The sequence below is a fragment of the Triticum urartu genome, chromosome 3 (assembly GCF_003073215.2).
Source record: "Triticum urartu cultivar G1812 chromosome 3, Tu2.1, whole genome shotgun sequence".
In the NCBI taxonomy this organism is placed as follows: Eukaryota; Viridiplantae; Streptophyta; class Magnoliopsida; order Poales; family Poaceae; genus Triticum; species Triticum urartu.
This window is the reverse complement of record NC_053024.1, coordinates 285,608,469-285,631,296: the sequence shown is the minus strand read 5'-3', so window position 1 is coordinate 285,631,296 and position 22,828 is coordinate 285,608,469. Positions and strand designations below refer to the sequence as shown.

General features: G+C 51.0%; 2 protein-coding genes and 1 long non-coding RNA gene across 3 annotated transcripts; 1 reads left to right on the top strand and 2 right to left on the bottom strand.

Moving 5' to 3' along the window:
- Nucleotides 1-275: 275 nt before the first annotated feature.
- LOC125543831 lies at nucleotides 276-3,473 on the bottom strand. Its single transcript, XR_007298812.1, has 2 exons — nucleotides 2,787-3,473; nucleotides 276-2,680 (listed from the first exon to the last, which is right to left on the bottom strand). It is a non-coding gene; the product is annotated as an uncharacterized LOC125543831 (long non-coding RNA).
- Nucleotides 3,474-9,155: 5,682 nt separating this feature from the next.
- On the top strand, nucleotides 9,156-11,609 carry LOC125543830. Its single transcript, XM_048707315.1, has 2 exons — nucleotides 9,156-10,002; nucleotides 11,130-11,609. The coding sequence occupies exons 1-2, from the start codon at nucleotides 9,425-9,427 to the stop codon at nucleotides 11,287-11,289; spliced, it is 738 nt and encodes a 245-aa protein (XP_048563272.1). The 5' UTR covers nucleotides 9,156-9,424; the 3' UTR covers nucleotides 11,290-11,609.
- Nucleotides 11,610-13,216: 1,607 nt separating this feature from the next.
- On the bottom strand, nucleotides 13,217-17,321 carry LOC125543828 (anthranilate phosphoribosyltransferase, chloroplastic-like). The gene is made up of 10 exons (XM_048707314.1): nucleotides 16,963-17,321; nucleotides 16,723-16,866; nucleotides 16,467-16,628; nucleotides 16,293-16,376; nucleotides 15,099-15,287; nucleotides 14,527-14,617; nucleotides 14,329-14,388; nucleotides 14,065-14,183; nucleotides 13,664-13,798; nucleotides 13,217-13,543 (listed from the first exon to the last, which is right to left on the bottom strand). The coding sequence occupies exons 1-10, from the start codon at nucleotides 17,152-17,154 to the stop codon at nucleotides 13,535-13,537; spliced, it is 1,185 nt and encodes a 394-aa protein (XP_048563271.1). The 5' UTR covers nucleotides 17,155-17,321; the 3' UTR covers nucleotides 13,217-13,534.
- Nucleotides 17,322-22,828: the final 5,507 nt, after the last annotated feature.

Genomic DNA, 22,828 nt, shown 5'->3' with positions numbered 1-22,828 from the left:
AAAAGGGATCTCGATCAACGGAAATCCTCGTTGATGCCTTGTCATGCAGCATGTTGTGTGGATTGGGAGACGGGCGAAGACGATTCAGACGACCACAGCGAAGCAGAGATGGGAGGAGAACCACGTCCCACCGGGCGTGCCAATTTGTTTGACACGAGAAAAACATCTAAAACTCCTGGGAGAAGGGAGAAGGGAGTGTGTTTCTCTCAGACGCCGGGAAAAGAAAACTGAGTATGCGGGCGTGCCAGTGTACCGTAGTACACAAAGAAAAGAGATACGGGAACATGTATTTCATTAATCTCATTGGAGAAATAAAATTACAATATCCCATAAAAAAAGGTGCGCTCCGTGGCCTACTAGCACGGCCAAGCTGGCTGTGGCGATTGTGTGATCTCCTGGTTCCCGGGGCCTCGGAAGGCTCCCGGTTAATTACTCCCGCGGGTTGCTCCGCGGGATACCTACGATTGAGCTGTGTGGTCGTTTTCGTCGTCTTCGCTTCGCGTTCTCCATGCATGATGATGGCGATGTGTGTGTGTGGGCGGCGGCAGAGCCCGTGTCCTCGTCGGTACACGCGCCGCAAGTAGCGTGGCCTTTGCGGTGGCCGCGCTTGCCCTTGCCGTCGTGCCTCGTCAGTCTTGACGGCGTTGGAGGAGTTGTTGTTGGGGTAGCATGGATCGCGCTCGGCTCGGACTTCTCGACGACCAGTAGCTTCTCAGGGTGTGCAAGGGGCTACGCCTTGCGAGAGTAATTGTCGGTGGAGACCATCATCGGTGATGACTGTCGCGTTGCTCGCGCCAGCGTGGCCTGAGTGGTCGACACCTTGTCCCGGCCAGACGCTGAGTCCACGACAGTCGGCGTAGTCAAGGCATCATCTCACGAGATCATAGAGGAGCGGTGTTGTTGTTGAAGTCGTGTCGCCCTGCAGCCGCGCCTTGTCCTCGGGCGGTGCCAACCTGCTCGGCTCCGGCCTATGAATGAGCGTGACGCGTGTAGCAGCGGCACCGCGGCAAGGCACCATCTTCACAAGCAGGATACAGGCGCCGTTGTAAGGTGTCATCTTCACGATGTGGCGTCACTTGCAGGGACTCTTCCTTGAGCGTGCGGCGCCACGAATGTACGACGCTGTGACGAGCTCCACCTCTTCTTCTTGAATGATGTAAGACGCGCTGAAGCGAACAACGACCAGCGGTGAGCATGCCACCTCGCCATTGGCTACGTGCATGGCCCATGCATGTGCAAAGGCCACTTACGTAGTGCACTGCCACACATTCAGACGTACTTAATGTTCAGCTTCATTCTTCTATAGCATTTGATGTAGACGAAATCCTCCGGCTGGAAATGGACGGCATGTGCGGCGACATCCCGAGTACCACGTCCATTGCTTCATGAGGTGGTGAGCCAAACGGCCATCTTCACGCCTTAGACGCACACGAGTATGTATCAGGAGCATGCCTTCTTGTTCTTGTGTAGACCACTTCATGATGTTTGGCTGGACTAACGTGACACCATCACCAAGGCACCATCGAGTCCGGGCGAGATGAAGGATAGGCACTACCCCGATGCCAAATGGGATCTCGTTTCCCTTGAAGGAGACGCGAGCAGCACCGTCATGCCACGTGAAGGAGTTGGTGATGTTGACATGGTCCGCGGCTTCGTCCTTCATGGTACCGGCTCGTCGAGGTGGGCGAAGGGTGTGACGGGTGATTTGAACGCCGGGAGGCATCGTGGCGAGCACCATGTCGTGGTCCTCGGCATGATGAAATGGAGGTGAGCAGTGTGATGGCGAGTTCTGCGTCGTCGACTTCTACGGCACCATCTTGATGAAGTGAACGAATGGCCCGACGGCGAACTCCAGATCACCATCTTCAGCGGCGTCCCTCCAGCGCGATGAAGCGGACGACGGGCTCCATAGAGCGGTGAGGTTGACCTACGTGTCATCGACCTCCAAGGCACCAGCTTGACGATATTGACGGTGGGCGGCGCCGTGACGTGCCCTGTGTCATTGTGTTCCGTGGCACCGTGTGACGAAGTGGGCGCGAGGAGTGGGGGTGGTCTCCGTGGCATCGGCCTCCATGGCGCCGGCTTGGCGACATCGAACGGTGGGCGGCATCGTGGCATGCTCCGTGTCGTTGTCCTTCCACGGCGCCTCGTGGCGAAGTGGGCGTGAGTGGTGATGGTGACTTGTGTGCCGTTGGCCTCCATGGAGCTAGCTTGGTGAAGAATCCGGTGGGGAGCACCACGGTTGGCTAAACGGCATCATCGTCTAGCGGCGATGAGTGGAGGGCGGCCATCGTGGCGTTGACCTCCGGGACATCGACCTCGATGGCGTCAGCATCCATAGCGCGGGCTTGGTGAAGACGAGCTCCCGCGACGCGTCGTCCTCATTGAGCGGTGATGAGTGGGGATGGCCACCGTGGCGTCGACCTCCGTGACATCGACCTTGGTGGCGTCAGCGTCCATAGCGCGGGCTTGGTGAAGATGAGCTCCGGCGACTCGTCGTCCTCATCGAGCGGTGATGAGTGGGGGTGGCCACCGTGGCGTCGACCTCCGTGACACCGACCTCGGTGGCGTCAGCGTCCATAGCGCGGGCTTGGTGAAGATGAGCTCCGGCGACGCGTGTCCTCATCGAGCGGTGATGAGTGGGGGTGGCCACCGTGGCGTCGACCTCCGTGACACCGACCTCGGTGGCGTCAGCGTCCATAGCGCAGGCTTGGTAAAGATGAGCTCCGGCGACGCGTTGTCCTCATCGAGCGGTGATGAGTGGAGGTGGCCACCGTGACACCGACCTCAGTGGCGTTAGCGTCCATAGCGCGGGCTTGGTGAAGATGAGCTCCGGCGACGCGTCGTCCTCGTCGTGCGGTGATGAGTGGAGTGGCCACCGCGGCGTCAATCTCCGGGGCATCGACCTGGCGACCTCGACGGTGGGCGGCGTCGTGGCGTGCTCCGTGTCTTCCTGGCCGAACCGTCGTGACGAGACGAACCGCAGGTGGTGATGACGACCTCCTCGTCGTTCTTTGTGGCGCTGGCTTGGTGAAGACCATCTCCGGCAACGTCGACTTCATCTTCCGGTCCGGCGGCTCCATCTCCGACGGGGTCCGATCATGCGAACATTGCTTTTGGCAACGCTCCTGACCTGTGTGCGTGCATGCTATATGCAAAGAAGGAACAAGGAAAGGGGTGGGTTAGATCAAAGTTTTACCCTCGGGGAAGGTGAGCTTCTCGTCCATGTCACAGCCGCCGAGCTCCCTGTACGCCGGCCTCCTCTCTCCGTGTATGCCGGCTCGGGTGCCTGCGTTCTTCCTCCTGCCGGGTATATGCGAGCCGGTGCGTGAGGGAGTTCCTCTGCAGGCTTGCGTGATGAATGAATGGAGTGTTGCGTGGTGGATGAACGGGTGCTTGAGGTGTTGTGCGATGGATGCGTGCTGAAGGTGTTATGCGATTGCCTTCAGAATGGGTGTGTACGTGAGTCCCCTCTGCGTAGCTAGGTGTGTGTATTTATAGACAGGAGATGGGCGACCCGGCGGATGGAGACGGGCCAAACGTCCCGATTTTCTTGGACTAGATATGGATGCAATCTCCCCGAATCTTATCATCTCGCTGATGTTTATCTTTCTTCTTCTTGACGCGTACGCCTGCACACAGAAAATGAAAACCGTCTCATGCGTACCTAGCTACCTGACTGACGGTGGGCCTGGTTCCTTCGATCGCCACCTTCATGCTTATCTCCGGTGTTTGCTAGTTGAAATAATCACAAGTATTCAAGTACGTATACGCGCGCTTGCCGGCCGGTATATACGGTACTTAAAGAAATACGCATACTATATGTAATCTTGTGGGCGCGCCGTAGATATGGACTCAGCCTTCTGATTGTAACCTGCATGTGTGTATAAGTCTATGCCACGGAGCATCAAGTGCAAGTATACATTGGTTAGTACGTGAGCAAACTCAAAATGCATGCACGTACCATTGCATCGAGAATTGCCTAATGCGTGTGTGTACGTATACACTCAATATAAAACATAGATGTGCATAACTTGCAATTAAAAGAAAAAAAATACATTTATACTTATATCTTCTGAAAATAGTAATCACAAAAATACGTCGAACAGTGCTGACCGGTGTTAGTTTAATTTGGTGATGATAGATGGACTGATCCAGCTAGCACGGTGGTGAGACTAACATGAGAGAAAAATGCACCGTCGCCGTTGAACTGAATAACCGCCGGGCACTGGATAGTGATGGTGGAAGCACGTCAATTTCCCGGCGTGAGACATGCAAATTCCGCATGGTGGTACTAAGGCTCGATTGCTTCATGAGTTGGAAACACAACTCATGGAGGCGTTTTCTACCACGCATGCCAATCTTTCTAGAACATCTGGTACCTTGTTGATCCGGGGCTCTGAACTGTTGGTCCAGTGGTAGACTCCTGCTGGGGCGGGCCCACGTTGCGTCCCTGGAATGTACCGTTCGAGTATTATATTTTAAAGGGTGGGGGAGGCGGCTCGGATAGAGCGGGGTGGAAGGTGACCGTGGAGGTGACGCTAAGGCGGGGGGGGGGGGGGGGGGGGGGGGGGGGGGGGGGGTGGCTAACGCTAGGAAGCCCGGCCTCATGAACTACAAGGGGCCCACTAGGCCCAAAACAAGGAGCAAACCGTAGGACGCGAAGACGACCTTCGTGGCCTCCAAGACTAGAGGGCGGCAGCGCCACAAATCGCATCTACCGCTATGTAAACCCTAGACCACGGCTGCCTATATAAAGGGAGGTCTAGGGTCCTCTTCATCATCTGCCGACGGATATGAAACTCTCGGTAGCAATCTCATACACCATCGTAACCCCTCGTACGAGGTATCCCTCGACCATGAATAACGAAAACCAGCAGGACGTAGGGTTTTACTCTCTGGAGGCCCGAACCTAGATAAACCCCTCGTGTGACCCCAGATCCAGGACTTCTAGCTATGCTTGGACCCCTACCGAGGGATCTAATAGTATTTTGCACCGTTAGTTGGCGCGCCAAGCACGGGAGGCGCCGGCTGGAGACAGATCTTGGATCGGATATTTTTCTGCTCCTGGCGGCCTTTCGCCGGGAGAGAGCCTGAGCTTTGGCTCCCTCATGTTCGCCGCTAACGGGGCAGGCCGGGTCGACATCAAACCGCCAGATCGCCCCACACGCACCATCTACATCGGCAGCATCCCTTTCGTCAACAACGCCCGCGGCAATCTCCGGTTGTGCCTACCACCTATCTGGCACGAAACACGGTGTTAGGGTATATTTCCTCCTTAGTGGTTTTGGTGATTGATGACACAATTCTTTTGCGAATTAATCGTGTGCATTGAGTATTTCAGATAATCTATCATATGACACAAGACGATTCGTGACCTTGGAGATATAAAGTCAAGATGGTTATTTTTCATGTGTTTCTTTTTCGGCGGACTTGAGTTTTGGGAAACCATACTATTAAGAAAGAGTCCACTTTGAGAAAGTTTGGGTGAAATAATCAAGTACACATCTTCTTTTGCACCCACCTTCCATCTCGCTTGATTGCAATTCCATCATTTTTCTAAAAACTTGTCCTATGGCTACCCAGCAGTAGTACCTCTCTGGGCAGCGGTAGTACCACTTGTAAGCAGTACTTCCGTTGATCCTGTACCACATGTACTCAATGGCGGAGACAAGGGGGTGGCACCACGGGCCCTGGCCCCCCCTAACAACATGAATTTACTACTAAATTACTGGTGAATAGTGCTGAATTAGAAAAAAAAATTTACTACTAAACATCTATTTTTCTATGGATTGGCCCTCCCCAACCTATTTCAGTGGCACTTGGCCCCCCTAATCTAAATTTTCTGCCTCCGCCACTGCATGTACTACCGCTTATTTAGGGTGTTCTATTGTCTATTTGAGCTCAGCGAAAGTAGTGCGGCAGTAAGGCTTGCGGTACTACCGCCCCTACCACCGCTGATCTTGCTGTAGCTCAGAATGCTAAGCGGAAGTAGGGCGACAGTGGGACTGATCCTGTAAGCAGTATGTAAGCAGTACTACCGCCCAGACACTACCGCTTATTTTTATGCCTCTGGACTGCTTTGCCACATCGCGGCAGTAGGGCGCGGGCTCTGCTCTACCACCGTTGTACCAAAACGTTTACAGCATCGCTCGAAATAAAATTACATAGTTCATCCACACGATCTGCTGCTGTCTAAACTTCCCCGGATGGTTCAGCTGAACGGTTGCTCTCTCAGCATCAAGGGGATGTGAGTGGTCAGATGAATTACTCCCATCCGTTCCCACGTCCCCGGCCAACATGTCTGTTGTGAGCAGTACTGGTTGTGAGTATTGATTGTGTATGTTAGTTAGGTCAAGGTAACGAGCGAATGTTAGTTATGGTCAAGGTAACGAACGAATCAGGCAGCCGCAGCCAGCGACTCGGCGGTGGCTTTTGAATTGCAAATTTGCCACAGAGGCAGTAGAGTCATTTCGCGTGGTAAAAATAGAGATAAAACATCAAAAATGATTACAGTAAATAAAAAAGTCAATATCATCCAAAGGAAAAAGGAAAGTTGGGCAAATAATACGTATAATCCTATGTAAAGTAGGGCAAACTATCAAATGCCCAACTAAATTGGGGCAAATAATCCAATCTCCCCACCCAATGTTAGTAGTTTAAGTTGGTGATGGTAGATGGACGATGGTGAGACTGACCCGAGAAAACTGCAGCGGAGCGTGCTATCACCGTTGACCTGAATAACCGCCGCTGGATATTATAGTGGAAGAAATTAAGCTTTCTTATGTGGAGTTCATATATCCACATGAAGAAATGCATTATTTTCTGTATGAAAAAGCTTAATTTCTCCATGTGTATAGACATGGGGGCGTTTTCTACCCTGCCAACCCTTCTAGAGCATCTGCCTTGCTAATCTGAAGTTCTCAACTGTTGGTACAGTCTTAGGGCCTCTTTCAAGGCTTCTTTGATTCAAAGGATTTTCTCGAGAATTAGAATCCATAGGAAGTTTTTCACTTTGGTCATTTGAATTGTAGGCTTCAATCATTTGGGATTTTTTTTTCTTAATTCATAGTAAATCTAGCATCTACTCAGACCTCTCAAAAGAGTCCCTAATTTTTTGTTCTGCAAACAAACTCAAATCTTGTACGGTTCGAATGGGTATGACATTCAAATCATGTGTTTTTACAATACTAATGTGAGACAAAGAGGCTCTCTGTGTGTGTGCGGGTGGGCGCGGGAGGGGGGAGCTCAAATGAGAACGTCACATGTGAAACAGAGAAATCCGTGCAACCAATGCTTCCTGTTACTTTGGGATACCTCGGGTTTCATCGAAATCAATCCACTATAATGAAGTCGTGGTGCAAACTGAACCACGGGTTGATTTTGAAGAAATATGATGTTCTTTTCGTGAAATGTGTTCACTTGTCCATTGCTTTCTCATCTAGCGGCCCAAATCAGTTTGATGCATTGGGTGCATAGGAAGGATCTCTCGGCCCGGTTAGATCCGGGTAGAGGGTGATGGTAGTTCGACGGTGTCCGAAGTGGGTCGATGGTGGAGGTGGTGCTGCTTGCAAAGGAAAGGCTGAAGGAGGACGGGGTGGAGGCCGACTGGCGTCAAGATAAATCTTCATGCAACTCACGAAATAGCTAGTCCTATTTCTGGAAAAAAAATATCAGGTGATACGGGAGCTAGGATGCTCCGGTGCTCCAGGAACGTCTCTGCCGTTGGATCCTGGATCCTGGATCCAGTAGTCAACAGGAGAGCTTCCACAATTCTGCAAAAACCCTACAAGAGTGCTGCAATTAAATCTTGGTCCAGATGCTTCGATGTAGACCGTTGGATCCACGGTCCACGGTCAAAAAGCTCCTTGCGAGCATCCAAGTTCCAGTATCACTTGATACACTCCATATTTATGCTTAGAGCATCTGCAGCCGGCGCCTCGAACCCCCCTCATACACCCAGACGTACGTCCCGGCCATTCTTCGGTCAAAAAAAACAACCTAGACGGGCTCCTCAAACCAGTATCAAACGCTCAACCTAGACGCATGGATGTCGTCCGATGCAAAGATGGTGCGACGTGCCCGACGTGCGAGGTATGAGCACGGGATGCGGTGGCAGACGTTGACGAGGCGGAGTCGCATTCCCGGCGCCCCGTATGGTGCACGGACACCTCAGGCACCGCACCCGCGTCGTGGTGGACGTTGCTGACTCCTCCCAAGACGGATCCATCATCGACTTCACGTCCATCGGCACCGTGAAGGTTTCAGACTCTGACAAGGAAGAGCAGGGCATGGGAGACGGCGGGGCCTCAATTCCCGTGAGTCGGTTCGTGTCCTATGTCCTACTCTACATTGTCGACGACCGGCCGCCGGACATGGACATGGCCACGGCGGAGCTGAACACGGCTCCGCTTTAGATTAGGTTTTCCGTGCATGTATAATATGGATTTTTTTTAAATGAGGCAAAATAATTGCCATTTTCATTGATTAAGAAGAAGATAATTGCCCGGTTAATTGACGAAAAAAACGGGCTAAAACCGATACAACACAACCCATATGACATGGGCACCACCGGCCAACCCGGCCACCGACATGGAACAGAAGCCACGACGGCACATGCCAACGGATGGCCACACGCGCAAGCAACCGACTGCTCCGACTTTGACGACGAGCAACACAAGGGAAATATGCAGGACTTGCGCCGAGCGTGCCCTCTACAAAAGACCACCGAATGCCTGTCATCGTCACCACCTGAACTCGCTCCAACGCAGCTCCGACTTCCAAGCAACTACGGAAGAGCACCTCGGACACGCCGGGAAGAACCGACCGCCGAAGACCACGCCGCGACCCAAGCTGGTTGTGGAAGAGAACATCTGAGGCATGACAAGTCACTGTTCACGCGTGCGATGTGGCTATAGAGGACGCGTATCAGATGCTCCGAGTGAGTGCATGCAGCCTTGGGAGCTTCTTCTCAGATGACCGACCGGGCGCTTTGCTTTTGGACTTTGCTCGCCGTTGCTTCTAGAGCGCAAAGACTTCCATGCTTGCAACCCAAGGCACACAGCGCACCCAGATGCCTTCGCTTTCACTTTCACCGAGCAGGCCGGAGCCACAGCTCGTAGCAAAGCTGACACCTTCGCCTTCTAGCAGATAGATCCCAGCGTATCCGGCGCGGTCACCATCGGCAGATCACGAGCCCGCCCCTGTGGCCCGGATCCATACGCGTACGCGCGTCCTCGTCTCCACGCGCACCGCCTTTCCCTCCTCCCCGGCCGGCCTCCCTCCTCCTCAAGTACCAAATCAGCCGTCGCGCTCTCCACCACCACCACAGCCACCTCCCCCTCCCCTCCTTGCGCCGTCGCGTCAGCCTCGTAGCCGAGTCGACGTCGACGACGCGCGCGCCCACCCACAACTGCTGGGCGCCATGCTGCAGGCGGGCTCGGAGCGTGCGGCGCCGCTCCCGGGCGCGGCGAGGCTGTGGGTGCCGGGGATGAGCCCCGTGGCGGCGGACGGGGCGGGGGCGTCGGCCAGGGCGCGGGAGATCGCGCGGAGGCGGGACGAGATGCTCGGCATGCTGCGCGACCTCCCCGAGGCCGACTACGAGCTATCCCTCACCGACCTCGTCGACAAGACCGCCGCGCCCGGGGCCAACGGATGCGTGCCGCCCTTGCCCTTGCCGGTCGAGAGGAAAGAGGCGAGCCCGAGCCCGAGCCCCTTGGGTCTGGCCGAGTCCGGCGGGCAGGCCGAGCCGCAGCCGCAGCAGCAGCCGGCGAGGGCGACGGAGAGGAAGGGCTCCGCCTCCGCGAGGCGGCGCGGGGACGGCGGCAGCGGGGGCGGGAGCAGGAGCGGCCTCCGCAGCAGCAGCGACGGCGTCCTGCTCAACTTCTACATGCCGCGCTCCTTCACCCGCAGCTTCACCGCGCCGCGCCCCGCCCGCACCCCCTCCTTCTCCACCTCCGGCCGGGCCGCCAGCGCCGTCGCCCCCGACGACTGCAACAAGAGGTAATTCACTGGCCACAGAGCACGTACTACTTCCCTAGACATTCCATTTCATGCCACGGAACTCTCGTTCGGTCAATTGCCGCCAGAGCACGGCAGGAAGAAGAAATTCATCCAAACATGCACATGCGCGCGCACAAGCAAACTCATCCATACCAATCTCGAATTCTCGATGATTAATTAAGGTTGGCCTGCAAATCATCCGTCGTGCTCTCGTTTGCCCAGTCGTGGATAGATAATCATTACCACTGGTCACTGGATCGATTAGATGGTGCACCTAGTCATGCATAGGAACAAAGAAGCAAGCACATCGTGCTCTCTGTTTCAGTGTTGACCGGAACAGAGCAGCTGGCCGGCCAAATGAGGGCCGGCACGGCACGACAATTCCCGAGGCGAATGTGTGGGTAGATAGATGCCGGGCACGTCAGCCATGGTGCATAGTCGAGGCCACTGGTGCTGCTGATTGTTCCGCTCGCCGACTGAAAATTATATCCTGGAGTATTAGTTGCAGCTGTGAGGCGTTTGCAGCTAGCTAGTTAATTAGCTTGATCGATCATACCCATACATCTGGGCAACATAGGAGCTAGCCGATAGAGAAACCATTTGAAAGTGACTTGCCAAGGCACCGCTAGCTGATGGTGAGACAGCCAGCCAACCACATGAGCGTGGCCTGCCTGCCGGGTGCAGTTTGCAGCTTGCAAGTGTCGTGTTGCGCAGTGCAATCTGATTACTACTCCCTTAACTAAAACTGTGACACTTAGGGCCTGTTCGGAGTCCCTCCGCTCCACGAGGCCGCTCCCGGAGCTGGAGTTCCGGTTAAAAACTGCAGAGCGAGCGAACAGGTACTTCACAGATCCTGGAATAAATTCCACGCAGCGGGTGGACTGCCGAACAGCTCCTTACTATGAATCGAAGAGAGCGGTACTTAATTAGAAGAATATCTGATCGTGCTAAGGAAGAAAATCTAATATGCGAATCCAGCGTAAATCTCCTTTCGCGTGGAGAAAATCTGCACTTTCATCATGGTTTGCTTTCTTGGTAGTAAAAAAAAATAGTCAGTGCGATGCCAAACAGACTGACAGAGTCTTCTTAACTCTAATGTTTGTGCGTTGCGTTTGGTGGTGGTGCAGGGAGAGAGACGGCGACACGGTCAGGTGCTGGCCGCTGCCGTGGGACCGGCGGTGGCGCAAGTCGAGCCGGCGGCGGCAGGACCCCGCCGCCGCGACGTCCGGCGAGCTGTCGGCGATGCTGACGGCGGCGGACCACTCCGCTGCCGCGGACAGAGTCTGAACACCTTTATCTTTCTTGTTAGGTGAACCATGGTGAGCTCTTCTAAACGGCATCCGCCTCGGAGAAAAGCAAGGCAGATCTACGTACCAAACTACTGTTGAATGTGCACGCGCGTTTCTGCGGTTCTGTACATACGTACGTACGTACTTCACACGCAACGCAATACTGTCTGGTTGTTTAGTTTGTGCTATGAGTGCGGTGTAGGAGTGGCATGGACTCCATGTATCTCGACAACTAATTTGTCTGTACAGCATAGAACAAATATGCTATGGCATTCCCGGGCAGGATCAAATGCAACGGAGAGGCATGCTTTTTATTTACCTGGTTCAGTGCGCAACTTTGTCTGGGCATGTACAATCCAACCCTTAAAACCCTCCCTATACTTCCTGATCACTGCCCGGACCACCCAATCCTCCATTCTCAGCCCATATGTCAAGACGGATTTCAGTATCAATGGCATCTAAACGGCATCTGTCTCTCGCCGCCCTATTGCCATCAACCTTTCCGTGTCCTCGACAGTTGGTTTCATAAGGTACTCCGCTCCAAGCACCTTCACCACGGTGAGTGCACATTGTGCCGTGGTATTCAGGCATGTGGTCTCTCTCATTCGGATTTTAGTATCAATCGCATCTACAGTCTATATGTGGTCTCTCACATCCGGATTTCAGCATCGACGGCGTCCACGATGCTTGCTTATGATAAGGCCCCACTCGCGACGTGTTCTCGGTCGGGCTGCATTTTCTGGATGCACATAAACCTCTTTGTACGCATTGCACAGGCTGAGGAGGTGGCCCGATGCACATAGACCTACCTCTTTGTACACATAATATGAAGTTAAGTATAGGAGCTGGCCTATATTAATATGAAGTTAAGTGCAACAAAGTTTAGGCTCTTAAATTTTGAAGTGCGTCAAGTCCCATGGGAAGGGCTGAGATGGTTACAGTTAAGAGTCTAACCCAGGCATTGGGACAGGGATTTGCTCACACCGCAGCACTGCTGGATGAAGAAACCTAATTAACAAGACGCGCCATCTAGGCTATGTTCTCTAGAATGTATGGCGTCAGAAGAAACCAGCAGTTTCATCATGCTTGTTTTGATAACAACAAGGAGAATGACCCCTGTATACCTGTTAATTTGTTTCTTAAAAATTTGAATGATTGGAATGTTTTGCAGACCAATCCCGTAAGAGTAAGATGATGGAGGCTGGAGTGAAACAAGTGGGTGAGGTGGCTGGAGAAGTGTTCAAAGCAGCTCATGGATGGCGCCTGAAGACTAGGAGAATTCTGGGGTGACCAGTGTCAACCTACTCGGGACAAAAAATGTGTGTGCTGCGAAGAATAGCTCCTTCAACAGCAAACTTGCTTCCTTGTTTTCAGCCTGCCTTTTGATCTTCTGATGCTGAGACATCAATAATGATGTATGCTTTAAAAAGACATGTTTTCCTCCCCCCCAAGTAGGGTGGTGAAAACTGCGTAGGGGAGGAGTTTATGCTGCAGTTTTAGTCGTTTACTTTCCTTTGTAAGATATGGTGATTTCTTTTAATGGAAATCGAAGAGAATGCTCTCTTTTGTCAAAAAAAAAATTGACAGTGCGGTGCTAAGCAGGCTAACGGAGTCAAATATCGTGTTTGTGTTGGTGGCCGGGGAGAGAGACGGCCGCACTGTCAGGCAGTGGCCGAAGCAAAAAAGCAAACCTCACACGTCTGCTCTGTACTGCACGTCTGCGGTGCTGTACATACCTCACACGCCATACGCTAGCCTCCATGGGCGGGCAGGATCACATGGCCGCAGATTATCTATCGCTTTGTCACGTTGCGACCTAGACAAAAAATACATACAAAATGATCAATCTATCCTCTCCTCTGGATCAGCAGCGACATGATCCAGATCTTTTTTTCCAGGTCTCACAACGCAACGCAACAAGCCGAGATCAAAATGGCGTCCCCTCCACCTCAGCCAACAAGATAAGCAGCGCCTGTCCCGGCCACAACCTTACAATCTCGTCCATATCGGATTCTCTCTGCACCGCAGCATTGCTAGATGAACAACAAATCAAACCAGACCAAACGGCATCTACTACGTACATACGCTTGTGGCAAAGAAAGGCGAACAAAGGGAACAAGAAGAACAGACAGACAGACAGGGACATGGGGAAGAACGGACGGACGGACTACAAGAATCCTTTATTTAACACCATTCCTCGCGTCTTATTGCGGAGCTCTGCTGCTCGCCAAGCAACCTCGACCTCAGCAGCTCTGTGTCAACAACAAGGTTTTGGAAAGTGTCATGCTCTCTGTACCTAGCTCATCAAACACACACACCTGTGCAACTGATATATTCATAACAAGCCAACAAATGGACATGCTAGTACTTACATTGGAAACCTTAATCCAAGACTCGAGCGTGTTGATGGCCACCCCGGAGCGCTGCGTCTCCTGTGCCAGCGCGACACCCTCATGCAGAGTTTTGACTTTGCCGCTGACAAGGAGGGACGCCGCGGCGTTCAGAACCTATGGAGCAAAGCAGAAAATGATTCAAGTTTGGCACACGATTGAAGAACTGCTTCCCCAATGACATTTACGCTTAAAAAAAAAGAGAGATCTTCAGGGAAATAAAGGGCGGGCTCATCACGACAAACCATATCACTGCTGGGTAACATGATTTTTACAGGATGCTGAGTAAGCTCAATGTACATCGAGGAAGACGCAATCATATTTCTTCAGGGAGTATGCAAGGTACAGTGTAACTAAAATGAGAGGAGTAAGGATGAACTTACAAGGGCATCTGCAATTGAGCCTCTTTGTCCAGCAAGAACATCCTGGAGAACTTTTGCGTTGAACGCAGGATCGCCTCCTTTAAGATCTAATAATGTGCAGCGAGGAATGCCAAAATCCACTGAATTGTAATAAAATGGAAAAAAAAGGTGAGACTGAAGTTTTTTCTTTTAATAATACCATCACTGCATATTTCACAAGTTAACATAAAGCATGTTCAAGGGATTATCTCCATTTCTTTTATGAGTTCCAAGAACAAATCTTACATGGATCGAAGAGCATTTTTTCAATCTTTCCTGGAGTGACATCAAGGATATATCCAGGCCCTACAAAAAGTTGACAAAGAATCTTCAGTTAGATGCAAAATATATCAGTTTTATGATCAGAAAGCTCCAAGTTAATTTCTCAAGTGGCAATAACAGTAGAGCACCATAAGTACACTAGTATTAAGTGTGTGTTCATACCAAGTGGGCTTATTTCGTCCAAACCCTTCGAATGGACAACCAATGCTCTCTGCATTCCAAATTTCTGAGCTGCTTTAGCCATCTTGGTAACCTATCAACAAAAAAATTCCATGGATTAGAACAGAGTATTACATGTAATGACAACAGTTGCATATAGAGCTTGTCACGAGACTATCTCTATGGCTTCTGAAGCGCTTTCCTACTTACTATTTGCTTGTTCAGTGTCGGTGTATCAGTAATCTTTGTTAACAACGGAATTAACTAGAAACTGAAAAGGAAGAATCACATATTTGAAGGCAAATTCGGTTAGCAACTCTACAACAGATGACTACTGGTTGTGTTTATTTGTTTATCTAATAATATTATGATTGCAGCATATATTAGCTTAAAAAACAACTGTATACATACTCAAGTCCAAAGTTCATAACAACACCGGATGATGACCATGGAATTATGTGGATCATTAAATCATCAATTTAAAAATGGTGTACATAGAACATGCTATGGTTGCTTTTACCGTTTGGTACAAATAGTTACTACAAGAAAATAAAAGATGAATACAAGATACTTACTATGTTCTCATGGTAAACACCAATAACAGCGTAAGGTACCCTTGCTGGATTCAACAGAGGACCAAGGATATTGAAAACTGTCTTTATCTTCAGCTTCTTCCTCACAGGTCTGACAATTTTCATTGCCGGATGGTAATTTGCAGACATCATGAAACCAACACCCACCTCATTGACGCACCGTTTAATACCCTGGTAACAGGAAAGGGAATAACTGATATTAACCCACCAGGTTTTCTTAAGATGCACACACAGCACTGAAATATAATATGTGAGGGGTTAGAAGTTCAAGGACAGCTACCATTCCATGCGTGACTGAAAGAATAAACATTATAAGCAAATAACCGACGTGCCGGTCGACTATGCGTTTATGCAACTATATAATGCACAAAGCTACAAGATCTGGAATAAATATTGCAAAAAAGGTCATGACCAACAATCAACTCCATAGTATGTAGTTTATGCAACTATATAATGCACAAAGCTACAAGATCTGGAATAAATATTGCAAAAAAGGTCATGACCAACAATCAACTCCATAGCATGTAGTTTATGTGACACAAAAGTGGGTGTCATTGCGTATTTTGATTGGTTAAGAAAAGTATGTAGCACCATGCAACCCCAGTTTTTGCCCAGTTGGACCAATTGTGTGAGTAACTTTGAATGTTTGTTTACATGATTTGATAGGTGGAAACCAACATTCAACCGGGAGCGTGTTCCTTCTTTACCAATAATAAGAATACCAAAATAAAGATGAGAGTCAAAGGCCCAGATCTATGCATCCATCTCAACGCATTGATTTATTTAGATGAAAAGGGGGTGTATGTTTGCCTAAGTCACGGTGGTTGGTAAGATGCCCGTGCTACTTTGCAGTACCAACATATAGAAAAGTTCCCTAAAAAAACATACATAGAAAAGTCAAAGCAGCCAAGAGGTGCCTCTGACAGTCTGATTACTTCTCAAGGAATACATCAAGTGATGTCTGATAACAACGGCTGTTTCATCCGACAAGTCGCAATCTATCTCCAGTAGCAGGAGGCACCCCTTGCGGTATGATTTGCATTCGATGTGCTAGCTAGTACAGCATTAGAAATCGATGCACACATACTGTACAGGCTATTAATAAGATATCAGGCACCAGAAAAGCAAGTGCAGAACGGAGGAAAAAGAGCAATCATAAGGCCAATCGGGCAGTACCTCGGGTCCCAACTCGATGTTGACGCCCAGCGCCTCAAGCACATCGGCGCTGCCGCAGGCCGACGAGCTCGCCCTGCTCCCTTGCTGCAGAAACGCACGGGAGAGGACATCAGTACAGTACATAACGCGCGTGTGCAATCCGATACAAAAGGTGGGGGCGAGAAGTCAGAATACCTTGGCGACCTTGGCGCCGGCCGCGGCGGCGAGGATGGTGGAGCCGGTGGAGATGTTGACGGTGTCCGCGCCGTCGCCGCCGGTGCCGACAATGTCGACGGCGTCGTGGAGCCCCTCGACCAGGACGCAGTTGTTCATCATCGCCTTGGCCAGCCCGACAATCTGAAGAACGGCTTGGAAAAAAAAAACCAGATCAGTGGCCGCAGAAATTTCGCTCCATTCCTGGCAGCGTGTCAGTTCAGAAAAAATCAGAGACCTCGTCGTAGGTCTCGCCCTTGGCCCGGAGGAGCACGAGGAAGGCGGCGATCCGCGCCTCGTTCTTCTCGTTGAGCAGCAGCTGCAGCGTCGCCTCCGCCTCGTCCTCGGAGAAGTCGGCCCCGCCGATCAGCTGCTCCAGCACCTGGCGCCGTCACGGCCACAGGACACGAGATTGAAAGGAAACACGGTCAATCACCGAAGGGGAACAGAGGGAGGAGGCATTGCGGCGCGCGCGAACCTGCTCGAAGGTGGCGGTGCCCGGGGAGGCGGCGGGGGCCGGCGCGGCGGCGGGCTGCACGGCGACGCGGGCCGGTGGGAGGCGCCGGGCGGGGGCGATGGGCCGCGCGGCGCTGGGGCGGCGGAGGAGGGGGGAGGGGGCCCCCGGGGCGAGGGGTTTGGGGGAGCAGAGCTTGAGCGAGGCGGTCGCCATTGGATGGATTCGGGGGGTTGGTGGGGGAGAGATCCCGGTGGCAGAGGAGGGAGGCGCCGGCGGCAGGCGGTTTTATATGCGGCCGCCGCTGACTGGGCTTGGATTTTTGTCACTCCGGGGGAGGCCCGCCGTCTGCCTTGTGATCCTGTCCGTCTGCAGCAGCCACGGGAGCCACCCACACCGAGCGGCCTTTTCTTTGACGTGCAAAATATTCAATTGCCTTTTTCTTGCAAAAACCCTCGTGTAAGGGCATCCTCCCTCGAACCACCCCTGAATTTTGTCGTCAAACACAGTCGTGTATCAATCCGCTAAGCAGTCCGGACATCATTTTTCTCACAAATTGAGAAACAGTAAAACGGGGCGAGCTATGCCCCTCCACAGTGATTCGACTTCTTCAGCCGTTGGATTCTGCATACAAATGCACCAGATCGCTCAACTATCCCGCAGTGCACGCGTGAGCCTTTTTTATCTCGCCAGTCCCGAGCTTCATGACTGGCCCATGTCTATGGGCTGCTGCTCCGTTGACCGACTTAGACGTCCTCACATTAATCGGGCCGAGGAACCGTCAACGGGCCGCAGTTTCTCTCTTATGTACGAATTGGGTGTTAATCCGTGGGCTTCTTGTATGCAGTTGTCTCATGGATCGTGGCGCGTGAGATGACGGGTGGCGGCGGCAGGTTACTGGCGACGGCGACAGCGGCGGCAGGCGATGTGGACAGGACGAGGTGCGGCACCACCAACGACTTAAGAGTACGAAGAAAGAAGAGGAGTGCTTGATCCATCTAGCACAACTGCTTAGGAAGAGAAAGAGGGTTGAAGAAGACATGGGATCCAATCCAGGTGTCCACCGTTGCACCATCTGGCCGCAACATCTACGATTTACCAGAGTCAGCGCCTTCCGTCATGGTAAGATTTCGTTATGAATTGTTACTAGGATTCCTGCATGGTACAATTATTTTGTTCTGCTCCAATTAGCACTCATATCTTAGTTTGTGTTGCGAACGTTCCGCTGCCAACTCCCTCTAGATGCCCACTCAGCTCCAAATTAATGGTCTACCAAGTTGTTTTGGGTATGTGTAAGAAAAGCAAGCAAACGACATGAGCAAATTGTACCATGTAGCTTGGTAGTCACATCATGATTATAGATATATATGTTGCTTGCCATCAGAAAAATGCAGTCCACTATGATTACAAATATATATATACACTGCTTCCCTGGAGAACCTGTTTCTATTGTTTTTTGTTTACGGGCTGTTTCTATTGTTGCTCCTTCAATCGTTTGGTTGCGAGCTCTCTTGAGCATTGCTGTGGCTGCCAGCAAGCACTCGTGGCGCCTTAGGCCTCAATTCATTTGTTCGTGTGCTGTGGCAGGTCTAGGTTAGCTAGGCATTTTTTTTTTGCTATTCGATGAGGACGGTTTGTTTTGTATTTTATTTTAGTAAATATTTGTACATTTGGCGATTCACACTATCTTAGTGATGTGTTCATAAACAATGACGTACTCCCTGCCATGTTTAAGAAAAAAATTGCTTGAATTTCTCCAATGTTAATTCAATTGTTACAACGGTGGTTGTGCACTTTATGGCAGTAGGTTAAACATGGAGACGGAGTGTTGTTGTTAATTTTAATTTGCTTCGATGAGAACATAGAGCAAAACCTTTTATCTTATGAATCCTCCTTTGTATTGATGGGTGATGACATTATTTGTTATGGCCTTTCATCTAATGTACTCTAATTCAGATGGAACAAATATTTATAATACCAAGATTTTTATTTTCAAATTTTTATGTCATTTCATTCTTAAGATGAACGGGCGCGGCAACGCGTGCTACCATGTTCTAGTACCGCTGCCACGTAGGACTCGGACACCGCTGCCACGTAGGACTCGGACACCGCCGGCCCACTCAAATCCTTTCTTTCGGTCCCATTCTTTTTCACTCCCCCCCCTCCCCCCCTCCCCCGCCCCATGCTTTGCATCCGTCCCCTCCTGGGTCGATGTTGTCGATGTACTCTCTGGCCGCCGCCCAGGCATTGCGAGATGTCCACAGCCCCCACCCACGCACCCTCTCGCCTTGTACAACGGCATGCTTCACCCAAGATCCGTCTGCAGCCAGGTACCCTTCGCCCCCCTGTCGATGTTGTCCATGGGGGACACCACGCCCGACAGGTGTTCGGTCAAATGTCACTGGGCTTATTTTCGAACTTCATGTCATTTTTAGAGTAAGAAGGATGGTGGGATACTAGGTGAAGGGGGAAGAGTTATTGTACGATGTGTGATTGGCCGTATTTGCGGACTTCATAGGCTGAAGCAGAAGGGAGCCTTTTGGCAGTGCGTGCATGGTTCGTTTCATGCGCGAAAGCACACTGCGCTCTATGACATGCACATCATCCATGAACATGGTGTCAAATCCTTAGCGTATCGATGGTACACGATCCGGGACTGTGTCATGAAGTATTGTGGTGCGATTGATCGGCTTGCGCGTGACGACCATGGAGATCATAAGTTTTTCTTCTTCTTGCTCTACATATTGATTGATTGCTTCATTCATTCACTCATTTGTTGTTGTACGTTGTGTAGCCTGCACGCATTGCCGTGATAAGCTACATGTCAAAGGGCAGACCATTCACGCATATACATTGTTGGATGAAACTCAAGGGATAGTATGTGTGGGATAACATGATTCATCCGCGAACACCTAGTTGAACACACGGTTAATCTTGTTGCATTTGAACTATTGTTGTACTAGACATATTTATATGTTATTTATGGATGATTTGTACTATTTTTTATCTGAACTTTAGATGAATTCTGTCGTGTTTGATGGAAATCGTCCGGTTAGTTGATCCGGTTTGAAATGTATGTTGCTACAGTTGGATGTCCGGCTCCCGCATCCGTGTATGCAGACTGCTCTCTTATGTCTGCTGATGGATGCGATGTCTGATTTGGGGGTTAGTTGTGGAGATGCCCTAACCCATACTTTCTCGCACGCCTACTAGCATTCTCTCCTCATCTCTTCTTCGCTGGCGTTATGGGTCGGAGTGGAAGGGAGAGGGGCTCGATTGCCTTGTATATTTCCTCGAAGGCGCTTCTCACTCCTTGGTGCTAGTTGATGATTTGCAATCTCATGTGTCAGAGTGGTTGGTGGCATGGGGGCGTCGACGACCTAGCTTTGTGTCTTGGGCATGAAAGGTGGTGGTGTTGGCGTCGAAGCGTCTACGGGAACGATGATGCAGGAGCGAGGTCGGAGACACGGCAATGATCGAGGGTAGTCGGCTCTTCTATGGCGTGTCCGCGGTATCGTCTCGGCTTGTTTGTTGCTATGAAGTCTTGCAATGACGAGCAACATGTGGTTCATTGGGTGATCTTCTGCGGCGCTAGCCATGCCTAGTTCTCCCTCGTAGTTCTCAGTCAGAGTCAGAGTAGCATTTGTGTGGTTGCAAGTCGCTGGGTTCTGGCTTGGTTATTCCTACAACCCCACACGGCCTTTTACAGTGTGGGTTGAGTCGACGATCGCCTACGGTGAAATCAGACTCATGTGCTCAAGATTTAGGGATGATGATGACACATCTAGGGAAGGAGTGATGACGATGATGCTTGTGCATTGCCTCGTCGAGGCCCTCTTTGAAGCGGTGTGCGTGGGTACTGTGGTGATTTTTGTCCGGTTTCCATAATTAACTAGACTATCGGGTTTCCGCTTACATTTACTTAATTAACCGATTTTCGTCTTAATTAATTTTACAGGAATCTTGTCTTTTCGAACAAAAAAATATTACACAGGAATCTTGTCATTTCAAAGAAAAAAAACACTACGCTACAAGTCTCAAATCCCCTAACTGTTGTAGCACGTGCATATATGCTGCTGTTTTGGCCGTTCAAAGTCGAGGTGAGGAGGGAAAACAGAAAAAGCTCGTGTTCGTGGCGACCCGTCCTGCGAGCTCGTTCGATCAACATCAATGGTAAGTTTTTTCCTCGCCTCTTGTACGTACGATTAGGTCGTCCTGGCTGCACTGGAAACAAAACTTTTTTCACTTTTTTATACCCCGTCAAAACAAAGAAAGAAAACGTCCAGCTTTGCTCGTTCCTCTCGTAATTCTTTGCGCGATCGGTTCATTGTGTGCACCGCACCCCACGTTGTCTCGATCCCTAGATGAGACGGCAACTTATCCCCGAGTCTGAGGCCACCCCACCTACCCACTTACCGCATGACATCATCATGAAGATAATCTTTGTTATCTTTGCTTGGAGGGTGAAATCTCATGTTTTATGGCCCCTACACAGAGATGACACGTATATGTAATCGTCGCCTACCCTACGCTTGACTACTGCATCACCGGCACATCATTGACTCGCCGGTGCTGATGAATCCACCCTGCATATGTTCCTCAGGTGCTCGCACACACGGGCCATCTAGGACGTGATGCTCCCCGACGGTCGTCTCCTCGATGAAAGATCTCTGTCGTGGCGCACCCTTGCCTGGCATGCCCTCCTCCCCTCCCCTACGATCCTCGATGGCGACTGCCACCCTATTGGAGATTTTGAAGAGGAAGAACTCATTGGTCTTTCGTCATGATCACCATCACCACCCTTGCTGGTTGCTCGCAACATTGTCGCTAATGTCCTGCTGTGGCACTGGCGATTCTCTCGGTCAATTTACAAGACCAATCTAGATGTTTGGGTTCAAAATTTCTCTGTTGTAGCGTGAGTCTGTGCTAAAAAAAAATCAGTGCTCCCAAATGCTTTTAAAAATAGCATTTTCAGAGCATCGATTTTTCTTCATTTGACACGGCTTTTAAGAATGTGATTTCACGATGAATTTTTACAAGCACCTGAAACTTTTGTCAAAAAAAATCAGATTTTTTTTTAAAAAAATAATAATTTTGTTCTTATTTTAATGTTTATCCAAACTCATCTGGGAAACTCCGCATCCAGAGAAATGGCACTATTCCATTCCATTCCATTTGCGGACGGGAGACACACACGTGCCCGTGCATCACGTACTTTCGTGGCTTGACGGTGATCCGCGAGCGAGGGAGCGGCCGGGTCCAAGGCATACAAGTCCAACGCCGGCTGCGGCGAGGACTGGACTCACTCAACGCCGGCAGCAGTCCGTACCTTTCTTCCCTGCTCCTGCTCGCAGATCGGCGCCCTTCTCCGGACGCCGCCGTCCCGTCCACCGAGTCGCCCTCACGCCTTGCTCTAATTTTGTGCTGCTCCTCCGGCCGTCTCCACTTCCATCTTGGCCCCTGACACGCACGAGAGAAGAGAGCAGCGAGGTTGGTGGCGTGCGTACGGATGCACAACCAAAACTACCGTATGCCGGTACGAATATTCGTGCGGTGCGGTTGGTGAGCCACCGGTTGTGTTGCCGGCGATAGCCCGGCGGGACAGACGTGAAGAAGCTAGCTCGGCGTCTGCGTCGATCCTCTCACCTCACGTGTGGCGTGCACGTGATTGGCGTGCAGATGCTGAGGAGAATACCCGACTAGTACTACGTCATGTGACACACAGATAGTAGAGTCAGTCAGTCGCGGCGATCACACAATGCCATCTAACTTGCGCGCGGTTTCCACGTGGAACGAGAAGCTGTGAAGAAAACACAAGCTTTTTTTTGTTTTGCGCGGGTGAAGAAAACACAAACTTTAGTTCGTCTCCAACCAAACTCGTCGACTGCCC

What these genes read in the sequence shown, in the direction of transcription:
- LOC125543830 (XM_048707315.1), top strand. Translation starts at nt 9,425, where the DNA reads ATGCTGCAGGCGGGCTCGGAGCGTGCGGCGCCGCTCCCGGGCGCGGCG. An exon ending in CCCGACGACTGCAACAAGAG is followed by an intron (nt 10,003 to 11,129) that starts GTAATTCACTGG and finishes GTGGTGGTGCAG; the next exon opens with GGAGAGAGACGGCGACACGG.
- LOC125543828 (XM_048707314.1), bottom strand. Translation starts at nt 17,154, where the DNA reads ATGGCGACCGCCTCGCTCAAGCTCTGCTCCCCCAAACCCCTCGCCCCG. An exon ending in ACATCGAGTTGGGACCCGAG is followed by an intron (nt 15,288 to 16,292) that starts GTACTGCCCGAT and finishes TCCTGTTACCAG; the next exon opens with GGTATTAAACGGTGCGTCAA. An exon ending in GGACGAAATAAGCCCACTTG is followed by an intron (nt 14,389 to 14,526) that starts GTATGAACACAC and finishes AACTTTTTGTAG; the next exon opens with GGCCTGGATATATCCTTGAT.